At 56.4% G+C, this 13,142-nt stretch overlaps 1 protein-coding gene across 1 annotated transcript; it reads left to right on the top strand.

Annotated features, from left to right (window-relative positions):
* The first annotated feature begins 1,547 nt into the window (after positions 1 to 1,547).
* LOC125697617 (maestro heat-like repeat-containing protein family member 2B) lies at positions 1,548 to 12,390 on the top strand. Its single transcript, XM_048955084.1, has 32 exons — positions 1,548 to 1,623; positions 1,901 to 1,975; positions 2,262 to 2,383; positions 2,523 to 2,645; positions 2,785 to 2,950; positions 3,105 to 3,203; positions 3,318 to 3,469; positions 3,820 to 3,963; positions 4,482 to 4,574; positions 4,859 to 4,928; positions 5,044 to 5,157; positions 5,260 to 5,333; positions 5,666 to 5,785; positions 5,933 to 6,040; positions 6,230 to 6,389; positions 6,518 to 6,558; positions 6,735 to 6,876; positions 7,286 to 7,338; positions 7,668 to 7,775; positions 8,043 to 8,162; positions 8,334 to 8,456; positions 8,591 to 8,746; positions 8,968 to 9,090; positions 9,386 to 9,465; positions 9,873 to 10,008; positions 10,125 to 10,217; positions 10,604 to 10,699; positions 10,874 to 10,997; positions 11,200 to 11,309; positions 11,696 to 11,848; positions 12,082 to 12,236; positions 12,339 to 12,390. Exons 1-32 carry the CDS (start codon positions 1,548 to 1,550, stop codon positions 12,388 to 12,390), a joined length of 3,561 nt encoding a protein of 1,186 aa, XP_048811041.1.
* Positions 12,391 to 13,142: the final 752 nt, after the last annotated feature.

Raw genomic sequence — 13,142 nt, forward strand, 5'->3', positions numbered from 1 at the left:
CTTGATGTCACTGACAGCTGCCCAAGTGTCAGCCTACAGGGGACTTAACAGGTCTTCTGCTACCTTTCCATGCAATCAGACCTCAGAAGGACACAATCATTCTAGGCACTTTCTATTATCCTCATTTCTCTCAGGAAAGCTGTCAGCAGCCAGTGTTGGTTGTTTTTGTTTTTTTTTTGTTGCTGTTTTTTTTTAATAGCACTCAAAGCACAGTAATTTGTTCATATTGTAGAGCATTTTATTAATGTTGCAGCAGTGGTAGCGATCCAGGTATTTGGAATGGTGCAATAAAAATACAAATTTGAAAGAGAGAAGGACATTGTGGAATCAGGAGATAAACTCTTGCCCAGTTACCAATGTACTAATTTTGGAGGGGAAAAATGTGCCTTCAGTTTAAGTCAAGGGACATTTCGGGGACAGAGAGGTGGAAATCACTTTCTAGTGAATTGTTTCATTTGCAAAGGGCACTATCACCTGGTCTTAAGTCCCCATTCCAGCTTGGTTTCCTGCTCCTGCATCTGCTTCATTACCCCTTTTCCTCATTGAAGAGATGGGTATTTTGTGCTCTGCTGAACTGGTAAAGGACAAGACACGACTCATCACGACTGAGCAGATTTTGCCTCTTCTTCTCATTGCTCAGCTTTGCTGTGAAGGAGTGTTATACCAAGAGCTGTTGACATTAAATCTGAACACTTTTTGCTGACCATTGCACAGTGCATGGGTGACTGAAGCAAACTCGTAACCACGGATTTCAAGAGTAAGCTTTAGGGAAACCCCTCCTTTGATCAAGAAAGGTGACTGCACATTCTGCATCCAATTCAAGCATGTTGAAGGAGATTTACCAAGATAGCACTGAGGAGCCACATTTTCAAGTGTATAGCACCTATGGATCAAATGAGATTTTTCTCCTAGATCTCAGCTCCCAGGGGTGCATCTGAGCAAATAACACAAATGCTTTCAGTAGCGCAGGCAATCCCTCTTTCGTGATTTAACCTTCCATTTTAACAACACATATTTATTGTCCAAAAAACACCAAAGAGGGAAGACTGCCTGAACAGCCTTGACTCATGGCTGGAAAAATGTGCAAAAGGCTTAGAAACTAACAAACAAGGGGGAAAAAGGAACCTCCCACCTCTGCTTTGAACAAGGTGGCAGCATCATGAACAAGACACCATCCAGGAAGAAGGAGCTCTCCAGGAGCTGTGCATGGACATCCTGGGATCACTGGACGTCTCTGTGAGAGGGATGTGTTTCACTAAATGTCAGGGATTGGAAGGGAACTTGAAAGATCATCCAGTCCAATCCCCCTGCCTTAGCAGGAACACCTAGATTAGGTCACACACGAATGTGTCCTGGCGGGTTCTGAATGTCTCCAGAGAGGGAGACCCCACAACCTCTCTGGGCAGCCCGTTCTGCTGTTCTGTTACATTCACCATAAAGAAGATTTTTCTCTATTATTAATGTATTCATTTTTGATCAGATGCGGTGGAGTCTCCTTAACATCTCTGACACGTGCCCCCAGTAGACAGCAGAGCTCTCTGGAGAGGATGTCGGGGCAGCAGATGGGGGCCTCAGTGCCTCCCGGCATGGAGTCCCCAGTCACTAAGACAACGCCGGGCAACGGTGCCCAGCAGCTGCTCCCTGGCAGGGGCTCTCCATCACCTGCTGAGGTGATTCCCTGCATCAGCATGGAACAGGAACCCCAGAGCCGATTGCATCACACAAGCGCACTGTGTTTGAGGGCCTGCAGGGTTGCCCTGGGGACCTGTCTGGCCCCCAGCCCGGGGCGTGTCATTCATTCTCTGTGAGGTGACACTGCAGTGTGGTGTCACAGTGGCTGCGTCATCCACCCTTGTGGAGCGGTGGGAGCGGTGGCTCAGTCCGCTTGTGGGACCCGCAGGAAGTGGAACCAGAGAGAGCTTTGTGTCTATCTGGAGGCATCCTGCTATCATGGAGAGGCTGAGAGCCCTTCGAGGTGAGTCCCTCCACCTCTCTGGACACCACGACGCTGCCCGAGCACACGTGTGCCTCCAGTGTCTGTTTAGGACGTGCCAGCAGCGCTGTCCTTGCTCTGCCGAGTGCAGCTGCTCACCGTGGTTTCCCCAGCACCCCAGCAAGGGGAAAGCTCCCTCCCCTGTCCCCGCCAACCACACGCAGCCTTGCGCTGTGGAGCTGGAGGAGCGTTCCTCCCACAGCTGGCCGGGTGCTCGGCCCTGGCTCCAAGCAACACCTGCAGCAGCTGCTCTGCTCTTTCCTTCCAGGTCTCTTTGCTTGTGTGGGCTGCGTGCCCAGGCGTACGCGTCGCAGGGAGAGAAGCAGGGTGTCAAGCCCTGTCCCTACCTGCGCCGCGACCTTACTGCTTCAGCGCCTGCAAGATCAGGAGGTGAGTTGGGGACATCCAACCAGCAACCCTTGCCCTCCTGGCCCAGGGCCACGGTGCCGTGGGTGCCAGGCCCGGCAGCACATCCACAGAGCGATGGGTGGCAGCGGGCAAAACGAGCGTGACTGATCCTTGTCCCCAGGGCGACCGAGCGCAGGCGTACTGTGAGCTGGAGAGCGCCCTGTGCCAAGACAGCAGCCGCCCGCCGTGCGGAGTGGTGAACCGGCTGCTGGCAGAGGTGTCCCGGGACCTGACGGCAGCCCAGGTGAGGGCTCACTCCCAAAGGCAAAGGGAACCAACCGCCTGCCCACGCTGGTGTTCTGCTGGTGGATGGTGGGGGCTTAGCTCTTCCAAGGGCCTCAGGCAGTCTCCTGGGCCGCGTGTCACCAGTGTCTCTCTTCCAGGGCGTGACCAGCAATGTCAAGACAGCTGCCAGCAATGTCCTGGTGGCTCTGGCTCGGACGCACTTCACCTTGGTGATGGCTGAGCTCCAGAGCCACCTGAAGGCCGCGGGGGACATGTCCAAGGAGTTTGTGCTCAACACCCTGAGCAAACTCTTCAGCACCTATGGTAGAGTACCCTCAACCTCCTGACATCTATAACAACCGGGAAAGGGGTCTCTGCCCTCTGAGTGTGATCTGCACTGAGCTGGGGGCTGCAGGGCTGCTGTCCACCTACCTTGCTGCCGGGGCTCTGACTGTGGCCCTCTCCTTCCTCTTTGCAGCTCCACAGTGCATCCCCTTTGTGTGGCTGATGCTGGCAGGCCTGCGCAGTGTGGTGGGCCAGGTGAAGAGTGGCCAGATCCTGCGCATCGCTTGTGCTGGTGAGTGCCGGCCCCAGAGCAGCCCTGCTGCAGACTCTCACAGACTCCGTTTTCTCACTCTCTTAAAAAAAATAATAATAATAATTTATTTTTTTAATTATTTTGTTTTTTCAGTTTTGAAACAGTGGCTGGATGGAGTCAAGACTTACTTGTCCTCAGGAATGCAATGCCCCTGGCCTGCCATGGAGAAAGAGCAGATCTGTGAAAACCTTCACGAGCTGCTCTTCTCTGTGGTGTGGAACTGGCAAGACTGCCAGGAGGAACAGGTGAGCACTGCTGCATTCCCAGCCCAGGATGGCAGCAGGGGCACCCATGTCGGCAGCTCTGTCTGTGCCCAGTGGGCTGAGAGCTGAGGGGTGATGAGAGGGAGTGGGCTGGCTCTGCAAAGGGCCCTGAAGTGGCTCTGTGCCAGGGAGCAGCTGCATGTCACAGCACTGTGGCAGGAAGAGCTGGGGATGAGGGTATGGGGAAAAGCTGCCTGCCCTCCAGAGCGAGCCCATCTCCTGCTGGGCGTGGGGGTGTGGGGAAGGGGAAGGGAAAGGGGAAGGGGAAAGCCCTCTGTGTAGGAAGGGCAGACCTTCAGTCTTTGATACCGGGCCTCTGCCATCCTCTCCAGGACAAACAGGCCGTCCTTGGGGCTGTGGCTGCCATGTTGGAGGTTCTCCTGCAAGAGGAGCGGCACCAAGAGCAGGTCTGGGAGCAGCTCCTCTGGCTCGTTCACCCGTGTCAGGAGATCCAAGACATTTGCAGGGTGGCCAAGGTGAGTTGTTGTGCAGGGCTCAGGGTAGACGTGGGGCCCGTGCAAATGCCACGAGGGGCCAGGGAGGAGGTGGGGAGCCCTTGGAGAAAGAAGGAATGGGTGTTCAAGGGAGCTCTGAGGCTTCCTGAGCTCTTCAGTCAGAGAAGGAACAACCCAGACAGGAGCCAGGAGGGAACCAAGAATCACTGGGGCTCATCTCTTGGGGATGGGAAGTTTCACCACCACTGTGGGGCTCTGAGTGCCTGAGGAGCTCTATGCTAACAACTGGGGGGACCACATCCAGTTGCATCTGATGGGGGAGAAGTGGGCTGCTGGGTGGGAAATGCCTGCAAATGATGCCCAAACACGGCTCGATTGAGAGCAGAGAGACTCCCTTGGTGCCGCTGGGAGGTGGGGGATAAACAAGAACGCCTGTGCAGGAGCTTCTCCCTGCAGAGAAACAATTGGGAAACAGTTTCTCCACTCCCAAGTGGCTAGATGTGGCTTCATCCCTTTCTTCCTCTCCTGCTCTCTTGCAGAGCCTCACTATCTTCCTGGAGGCCTTAGGGGGCATTGAGTCTGTAATCGCAGGGGACAAGTTTCTGGACGTCACCAGTGCCGTGTTTTACCAGGTAAGGGGAGCCTATCCTTGCGCCCACAGCAGTTTCCCTCTTGGCTAAGTCTCAGGAGGACTGCAAAGCTCTGACCCCTGAATAAGGCGGCTCAGCCTTAGCTCCTGCATGCTCAAGGCAGGTCCAGAGCCATGCATGTACTCTCGGGGATGCTGTGGGGAGGGCTGGGTTTTGTCTGCCTGCCCTCTTCCCGAGAGTGCCCAGGGAGACGAGAGCGGGCAGCACAGTGTCTTTTCCGTCCTCAGTGCTGATGTGATTGTATCAAATGGACCTTGTTCCCACAGCTCTATGACGACAGCAAGCAGCACAGCGAGGCTGGTCGTGCACAGCTGACCCACTGCATCATGCTGCAGGGTAAGGAGAGGAGCTTTGGCCATGCTTGGCGCTGCCCTGGCCAAAACCTCTCTCACAAACTTCAGGAATGGGCGTGAGGTTCTTGCTAACATAGCGTGGGATTTCCTCCCTGCAGCCCGGATCTGCCCAGAGGAAACCATCCTGTTTCTGCAGTCGCAGCTGGGCGATGACTGGGAGCCTGGATGCGTGGCAGCCCTGGGTCTGCTGGGTGCTCTGGCTCGCTCTGATGGTCAGTACCACGGGTTGATCAGTACCACGCCTTGGGACTGCCAGGGCTCCCTTCTGCCATCTGTGTTGTGGCTCCGCTCATGCTTCTGTGCATCTCTTGCAGAGCCCGTGATGACGGAGATGCTGCCCCAGGTCGTCGAGGCTGTGCAGCGTCTGTGCAGCGACCCCAGCATCCGGGTGAGCTGGTTGGGGAAAAGAAAGCGCTGTCGGGGTGGTGATGCTGCTGCCAGCACGGGCAGGGCTGGGGTGACTAGAGAGGTGCTGGGGCATTGGTCACACGGTCATGATGGCTCCTGTGGGGAGAGCAGGCAGAGTGGAGCAGGCAGGTCCCTGTGCTGTGCATGGAAAGCGCACAGCCTGGTGTTAAGGCCAGGCCCTCATCTCAGTAGCTAAAGCCTCTCCAGTGCTCTTGCTGTCTCTGCTCATGCCCAAAGGGCTGCCCCGATGAGCAGGTGGCTTCCCTTTGCCTTCTGACCAGGAAAATCACACCCATAATTGACCCCTTGCAGGTGAGGACGGCTATTCTGTATTTCATCAAGGATCTGCTCAGTTCGAACACCCGGAGCTGCTCAGCCTGGGATGTGGTGGGGCACATCTTCAGGGAGTTCAGCCGCGCCACAGGAAGAAGGGTAAGGGCAGTGGGCAGCATCTTCCTTTGGAAGACCCGTGCTGCTCAGAGGCTGCTATACAGAAGCACCGCTGAGGCCACACCTGAGCCTCCTGAGAGGCTCCTGAGAACTGAGCATAACCAGTGTTTCAACACCACTGTTGTGCAGGCAGCCGGAGACCTTTCTGCCCGGGAAGCCCAGGAAGAAGGAGCTCTCCAGGAGCTGTGCATGGACATCCTGGGATCACTGGACGTCTCTGTGAGAGGGATGTCCAAAGTAAGTCACGCTCTGCCCTGCTGCTGCTCCCTGCCTTCCCCTCACGTGTTCCTCGTCCCATTCCAGGACCCCAGGTCTCTCCTCCAATGTGCTCTGAAGCACACAGGACTCAGGGAAATTCACAGAGTCCTCTTCATCTCTGAGCAGAGGCAGGAATGCTGACCTGCTCAACTGCCTCGTTCCCTACAGCTCCTGTGGCCGCGGCTGCTGTTGTTTGTGGTGCCAGCGCAGTACACAGGCATGCTGATCCCAGTCTCCCGCTGTGTCTGTGCCCTGGCTGAGAGAGAGGAGCTGACAGGACGGCCGATAGAACATCTGGATCCCCATTTTGTCAGCTCCATGTTTCAAGGTAGGAGCAAAAACTCCCTCAGTGAGCTCTGCTGACCTGTGGTAGCACCCAGAAGGGACAGCGGAGGTGTGCGTGGCTGGGCACACAGTGTCTTGGAGTCTTACTCAGCACTTTTTTTCTCTTTGCAGGCCCACTGCTGACGCCCCAGACACTGCTGGCACGACTGCTGGTGAGTAGATGCTCCAGAGGCCGGTGCCACAAGCACCCAGGAGGAAGCAGCATGGCCATGGGCAAAGCTGTTGGCTGCTCCTTGCCTGCCAGAGCAGAGCCGAGCTGCTTCCATCCTGGGGGAAAGCCGTTGCTCTTGCTGCAGAAGTGACCCTGCTTTGTGTTGCTCTCACTCAGGTGGTGGCAGGCAGCCCTGTTGCAGGCAGCAAACTCCAAGCTGCTGCCTTACTGCTGATGAAAAACCTCCACAGCAGGTTCCACAGGGCTGTGGGGGCCATGTGGGCTACTGAGATCCCCCTGCTGCTGCAGTGTCTTGAAGGTAAAGCACTGGAGGGGAAGAAGAGGCAGAGGCAGGGAAGGGAAGGGGGGGAGTGAAAATGCAGCTCTGTAGCATGGCAGAGGGGAAGCACTGCCTGCAGGCCAGTTCTTGCTCTGCTGCTGTTCCCATTCCTGGGAGTCAGCACTGAGGCCCAGGGACCTATCCCACCAGAGATCTGCCCGTTCCAGGACGTGGATGGGCCCTTCATGTCCCCTCAGACAGCAGCCTTGGAGCACTTAGTTCCGTGTTCCTGTGGAGGCAGTGTTTGTGGGGAGGGACAGGTCATTGTGGAGGGGGTGCAGGTCCCAGCTTGGTAGTGTCAAGTGCCCAGGCCAAGCCAGGTTTGCAGCAGCTCTTCTTCTGTGCCTTGATCCTAAGTAAGGGTCTTTGTCTTCCTATTGCTGTGCAGGGAAAGATGAGAGCTTCCCGGACACTGCCGAGTTTGAGCGCCGTCTGCTAAAGGTACAGCATTGCCGGGAGGCGCGGTGCAGAGAAGTGCTTGCCTGCCCCAAGTAGCCCCGCTCCCACGTGAGCCACTGTGGGGCAGGAACAGCCTCTCAAGCGCTGCTGCGGAGCGGCCGCACGCCTTTGTGGCGCTGCCTCTTCTGCTCTGTCCCAAGCCCAGAGGGGTCTTAGGAGAAGAGGGTGGGTGGCTTTAATGGAGGGAACACTGGGGGAGCTGGGAGAGGGACTGTTCTTCCAGGCACCTCTCCCCAGAGGGCTGCAGCAACTTGGGAGCGAGGGAAGAGGCAAAGGGCAAGGGAACATTGTCTTCTCCTGTTCTCCAACAGTTCCTGAAGGCGTCGCTGGACACAATAGAGGAGAAGGCATGGATCGAGGCCCTGAGCTGTGAGCTGAGCCAGCGGCTGAGCAGCTCTGCCAGCAGCTCTGCAGAAAAGGTGAGTTCCCCCCGGCTCTACCCAGCGGTGCAGCTGCAGGTGTCCAGCTGGGGCTGGGGCTGCGGCTGGTGCTCTGCCCACGCGGGTGCAGATGCTGCTTCCCCAGTCTATGCCCCCCAGAGGGCCTTTCCCTGCAATCTGCCCGGGGATGGCTAAAGCTCGGCCCCGCAGCTGCTCTCAGCAACCGCCAGGGAGCTTGGCTCCTTCCCACCTGGCCCTCCACCAGCAGGTTAAGCTGCTGCCACATCTCAGCTTCTTCCCCTGCAGTCATTCCTGTACAAGGCTCTGGGCACGGTGCTGGGATCCTGTCAGGGAGTCCTCCACGTGCAGGAGAAGCTGCTACAGCACCTGGAGGAGGCAAATGCAGAGGAGCCACGTGAGGCCCAGGTGAGCTGTCCTCTCCTCCAGCTCCTGTGAGCATCCCTGCTCTGGCCCTGGGGCAGAGGCCTTCTCCTGGCCCTGCTCCGGGCCTTTCAACCTCTGCACTGCTGCCATTTTGCTCAGGAGCAGACCTGCAGATTCAGGCCTGTGCCAACGGCCCCTTGTTCTTTTGTGCAGGGAATCATCTCTCTTCTCAGCCATGCTGCTGAGAACAACTTCCACACAGTCCTGGCCACGCTCACCATGTTTGCGTCCAGGCTGTGCAAAGGCCGCAATGCCAGGATTTCCAGGCGCAAGAAGGTAAAGCGTTACGGGTTTCCATCTTGGCATTCTTCTGCCTTATTTTCCCTGCAGCTCCTGCCTTGGGAGCCCAGGAGCATCGCGGGGCACTGGGGGCCGTTAGCGAGTGTCTCAAGGCATTTCTTCCCACACAGATGGAGCTGGACAGCACGAGAGCTCATGCCACACGCAGCGCTCTCATGCTCGCCCACGGCAGCGTGGCACTGCGTGCCTCCAAGGAACAGCTGCTCGCCCACCTGGAGGGAGACATCGTGGGCAACGTCCTGATGCTCTACAGCTGCAGCTGCCGGGTGAGAGCTCAAAGCGTGCCAGGGTGTCAGAGCGCCCCTCTGCAGCCTCTCCACATGGGGGGATGCTGAGATGGGCCTTTCCTTTCCAAAGGTCCCTCGGGGAACTGTTTGTGCCCAGATAAAGATCCAAGCCCTTCCCTTAGCGTTGTCCCCACGTGTGTCCCTTGCAGCCCTTGTCCCTTCCCGCAGTTCAAAGAATGTTCTTCTCTCTTGCTCCTCAGGACTTGCAGAACAACCTCGCGCTGGTGCAGAGCATCACCGACTGCAGCTCTGCCTACCAAGCTGTGGGTGATTCTGCAAGCTTTAACCCCTCCTTGAAGAGCAAGCTGCTGGAGATCCTGATGGTGAGTGCCTGGAGACGGGGCTGTCTGCAGAGGAGTTCTGGGCTGCGCCACAAGGCTCGCTTCCCTGGAGGCATGCAGGTGTCCAGCAGTTACACGTCTCCAGCTGGTGGGGACCTTGGGTGCTGGCAGGCAGTGGCTGGGCAGCGGGCTGGGTGCACCAGCTGCTGCATCCTGCAGTGCTTCCACAGGAAAGTGATGGGGCTGGTGTGTGGCAGTTGTGCCTGTCTGGGGGCCGGGTGGAACAGCTCTTGTGTGCCCCTTGCCCACTTTGACACTGTCTCTCTGGGACTTGCAGGACCTGATGAAGAAGTATTACTCGGGCATGCCTGTCTCCCCAGTGCCTCTCAAGGTGGTTCTGGCCCTGGAGCAGTTGAGGTAAGGGCTGAGGTAGCAAGTCAGGATGGTGATCCCCATTTTGGGTAGCTCCTGAGGGCCTGGAGGGGCCAGGGGGGGAGGAACCACATCTACAGCAGGAGAGACGGCTGGTCTGTTGTGCCCAGCAAAGCTGAGGTTCTGGGCAGGGAGAAAGGCCCTGGTGCTCCTGTGCCCTGGCAGGGAAGAGAGGGAGAGCTGGGGTCTCCTTCCCTCCAGAGCAGGAGGTGGTTCACTGCTGCCGGGGAGGAGGTGGGCGCTGCTGGAACTGAAGGCAGTGCTCAGCAGCATGAGCTGGGTGGGGGTATTGGCTTTGTAGCTGTCAATTAGGAGAAACTCAGATGTTGTCTGAACCAGTCTGGAGAGGTAAATACCCTTTCTGATTTCTCTTCCTGTTTTCCTCCTCTCAGCAAGCTGAAGCCCTCTTCTGAAAGCAAGGACCTGCGTGAGATGTTGGTCCTGTGCTGCAAGAACATCGTGACACACCCTTCAGCAGAGATGATGCTGAAGATCAGGAAGTCACAGCAAGCAGCACAGTACCTGCAGGTAACCTGCCGTAACTTTCCCGGCCACCTCTCGGTCAGAACCCTACCTCAGCACACACAACCTCTGCTCTGGCAGCAGCCGTGATGCTACACGTCACTCCCCTCTTCTGCTTTCAGCTTCAGCAAACATCACTGAGAGCTCTGGGCCGGCTCATGGTGGTCCTGCTGGAGACAGAGCCCAGCGGTGGCTTCTTCCAGAACATAGTCCATGTGAGTATTCGTGGGGCAAGGGAGAAAGCATGGTGCCTGTCAATAGCGGGGGCAGAGATCTGGGGACTGAGAGGAGGATCAGAGGGGGAGAAATCTCCTGCTGACGTGCCAGCTCACTGCGAGCTGAAATGGGCAGAGAAATGGGCCCTGCAGGGGGAAAGCAGGAGCCAGCCCCTGGAGGCCACAGCCGAGGAAAAGCTCCTGGGTTAGGAGGCAGGCGTGTCTGCAGAGAGCGGGGCGGCAGTGCCGGTGGTCAGTGAGGCAGGAGGCCACATGGAGCAACAGGGCAGGCCTTAAGGGAAAGTGCTGGGAAAGGGGGGACAGGGAGAGGGGTGGCAGGAAGGGAAAGCAAAGACATCCTCAGTGAGACAGATGCTCTACTCCAGGTCCTGCAGAAATCCATGGTATCGAGCAACGTGTGGGAGCGCAAGAGGGCCCTGCAGACCTGCTCCCAGCTGCTGGCTGTTTGTGAAGAGCTTCAAGTGAGTAAAGAGCCCCACCGCGTGCTCCCTGCTCCCTCCCCAGTGCCCCAGAGCTTGAAGGCGAGCTCTGCCCAGCTGTGCATGCTGTGTCATGGCGTGGGGAAGGCACAGATGGGAGAAGCTGGAGAGAGCTGGGGCCGTCTACAGCTTTGTTCCTGCCTCTCACCCCTGCAGAGAAGAGATGCCTGTGAGCACTTTGGCTCCTTGGTGGGATTGCTGGCGCCTCTGACTTGTGACCCCATGCCCGCATCCCGCCAGCTGGCTGTCACCTGTCTGAGCTCCCTTCTGCGAATCCAAGGTGAGTGGAGCAGGCACGCTCCAGCCCTCTGCCCTCCTCTGTAGCACTACCAGAGCCCCACGGGCTGGGCCCTGTTTACAGGAGGGAGAGGCACCGTGCACAGCTCTCTTCTTGTCCCCACCCTGTCCTCTGTCTTTCCCCCGTGGAATGCAGTTTCATTTCCAGAAGCATGACTTCCCTTTTCTCCCTGTGCTCTTTCCAGCCAAAGCGACCAACACAGACATCGAGACGGGTGACATCAGGAGCCTGTGCGAGGGGCTGCATGCCTGCAGCATCGCCTCTCAGCTTCAGACCACATCCAAAATGGCCATGGTATGTGGACCCAAGAAGGGGTGGTGTGATCTCTGTGTGTAGGCTTCTGCACGACCCTGTGCTGCTCCCAGCCTCTGACACTGTTTCCAAAATGAGCTGTTACCCTGAGTGCTCTTTTCCCAGTGCAAGTAGCAGGAGGCTCTGAGCTACGTCTGGCCTTCAGGCACCCAGTGCAAGGAGCTGACTCCATGATGTGCGTTTGTGTGTGTGTGTGTGCACTTGCATGCATGTGACTGTGGCTGCTGGGAGGTAGGCTTTGCATGTAAGCAAACACCATGGGTGCAGAAGTTGAGAGAAGGCTCAACCGCCTTCCGTATAAACAGCAGGGTACAGACAGCTGCAGCAGAGCAGTGATGAGATCTCTCCCGCTTCTCATTTCTCTGCAGATCGTGTGCAGGAACTTCCCCTTAGAACGCACCGTTGACTTCATGACTGCCATCAAGGAGACGATCCGGAAAGCCAACGGAGTGCGTGTGCGTGCTGCTGGGAAGTGGATGACCACCTTCCTGCAGATGCACGGGAAGGACATCAGTTGGAACGTAAGAGACTTTCCTTCACGTGTCTTGGACTTTTGCTGGCTGTTGCACTATGACTTGTGCCGTTTGCCCCTTGTGCTCAGGGCATGGAGACCAGGGTAGCTGGCATGAAATTCAGGCTTAGGACTTGGCAGCATGTCAAGGGAGCAGGCACTGCTCATGCGCTGAATGTCCGTGGTTGGGCCCTGCAGAGTGCAGGATGCAGCAAGTCATTCTTTCTCCCCTTCTTCTCTCAGGTGCCTCCGATCCTCTACATCCTGCGCAGCATCACATCGTTTGCGCAGCACAGCACGTTCCTGCCCTTCCTGTGCCAGGCGGTGGTCATCCTCACCCGCTGTCACACTGAGGCCGTGATGAGCAACTTCTCCCGGCCGCTTGGGCCAACGGACAGGTACTGGCACTCCCGCCTTTGCTGTTGCTGCAGAGGGATGTAGGGAGGAGGCAGCTTTTCTTTTTTGTGAATAGTCTCAAGTTGCGACTCTACTTTTTCTAGTGAGACGTGGAGGAGAATAAGAGAATTTTGTCTTCAGCGATGGAGCCAATAGCAAAAAGAAGAAAGGATAAGAAAGGAAGGGAGGAGAGGAAAGGAGCAGGGAAGGAAAAAGGGAATGAAAAGGGAAATTTGAAAGGAGAAAAGGAGAAAAGAAGAGAAGAGAACGAGAAAAGAGAAGATGAGCTTAAAAATTGTATTATTTATTATAAATAAATAAATATATATATATATAAAAATAGTACCTTTTTTTTTTTTAAACCAAGTCTTTATTTCAATAGCTGCTGTCTCTTCTCCATACCAGTTACAGAATCACAGTCACCAAATGTCAGGGATTGGAAGAAACCTCAAAAGCTCATGTAATCTAATCCCCCTGCTGGGAACACCTAGATTAGGTCACACACGAATGTGTCCAGGCAGGTTCTGAATGTCTCCAGAGAGGGAGACCCCACAACCTCTCTGGGCAGCCCGTTCCACTGTTCTGTTACCACCACCATGAAGTTTTTCTTCTAGCATTCATGTGGAACCTCTCATGTTCCAGCTTGTACCCATTGCCCTTATCCTGTCACTGGATGTCACTGAGAAAAGCCTGGCTCCATCCTCCTGACAGACATCACAGAATCACAGAATCACAGAATTGTAGGGGTTGGAAGGGACCTCCAGAGATCATCGAGTCCAACCCCCCTGCCAAAGCAGGTTCCCTACAGCAGGTCGCACAGGTAGGCATCCAGGCAGGTCTTGAACGTCTCCAGAGAAGGAGACTCCACCACCTCCCTGGGCAGCCTGTTCCAGTGCTCCGTCACCCTC

This window comes from Lagopus muta, chromosome 1, assembly GCF_023343835.1.
Source record: "Lagopus muta isolate bLagMut1 chromosome 1, bLagMut1 primary, whole genome shotgun sequence".
NCBI classification, from domain to species: Eukaryota; Metazoa; Chordata; class Aves; order Galliformes; family Phasianidae; genus Lagopus; species Lagopus muta.

Excerpts from the sequence above, each read along its gene's own strand:
- LOC125697617 (XM_048955084.1), top strand. The coding sequence starts at position 1,548 with ATGTCGGGGCAGCAGATGGGGGCCTCAGTGCCTCCCGGCATGGAGTCC. Across the intron at positions 5,334-5,665 it reads GCAGCGACCCCAGCATCCGG|GTGAGGACGGCTATTCTGTA; the intron begins GTGAGCTGGTTG and ends GACCCCTTGCAG. Across the intron at positions 10,998-11,199 it reads CTCCCTTCTGCGAATCCAAG|CCAAAGCGACCAACACAGAC; the intron begins GTGAGTGGAGCA and ends TGCTCTTTCCAG.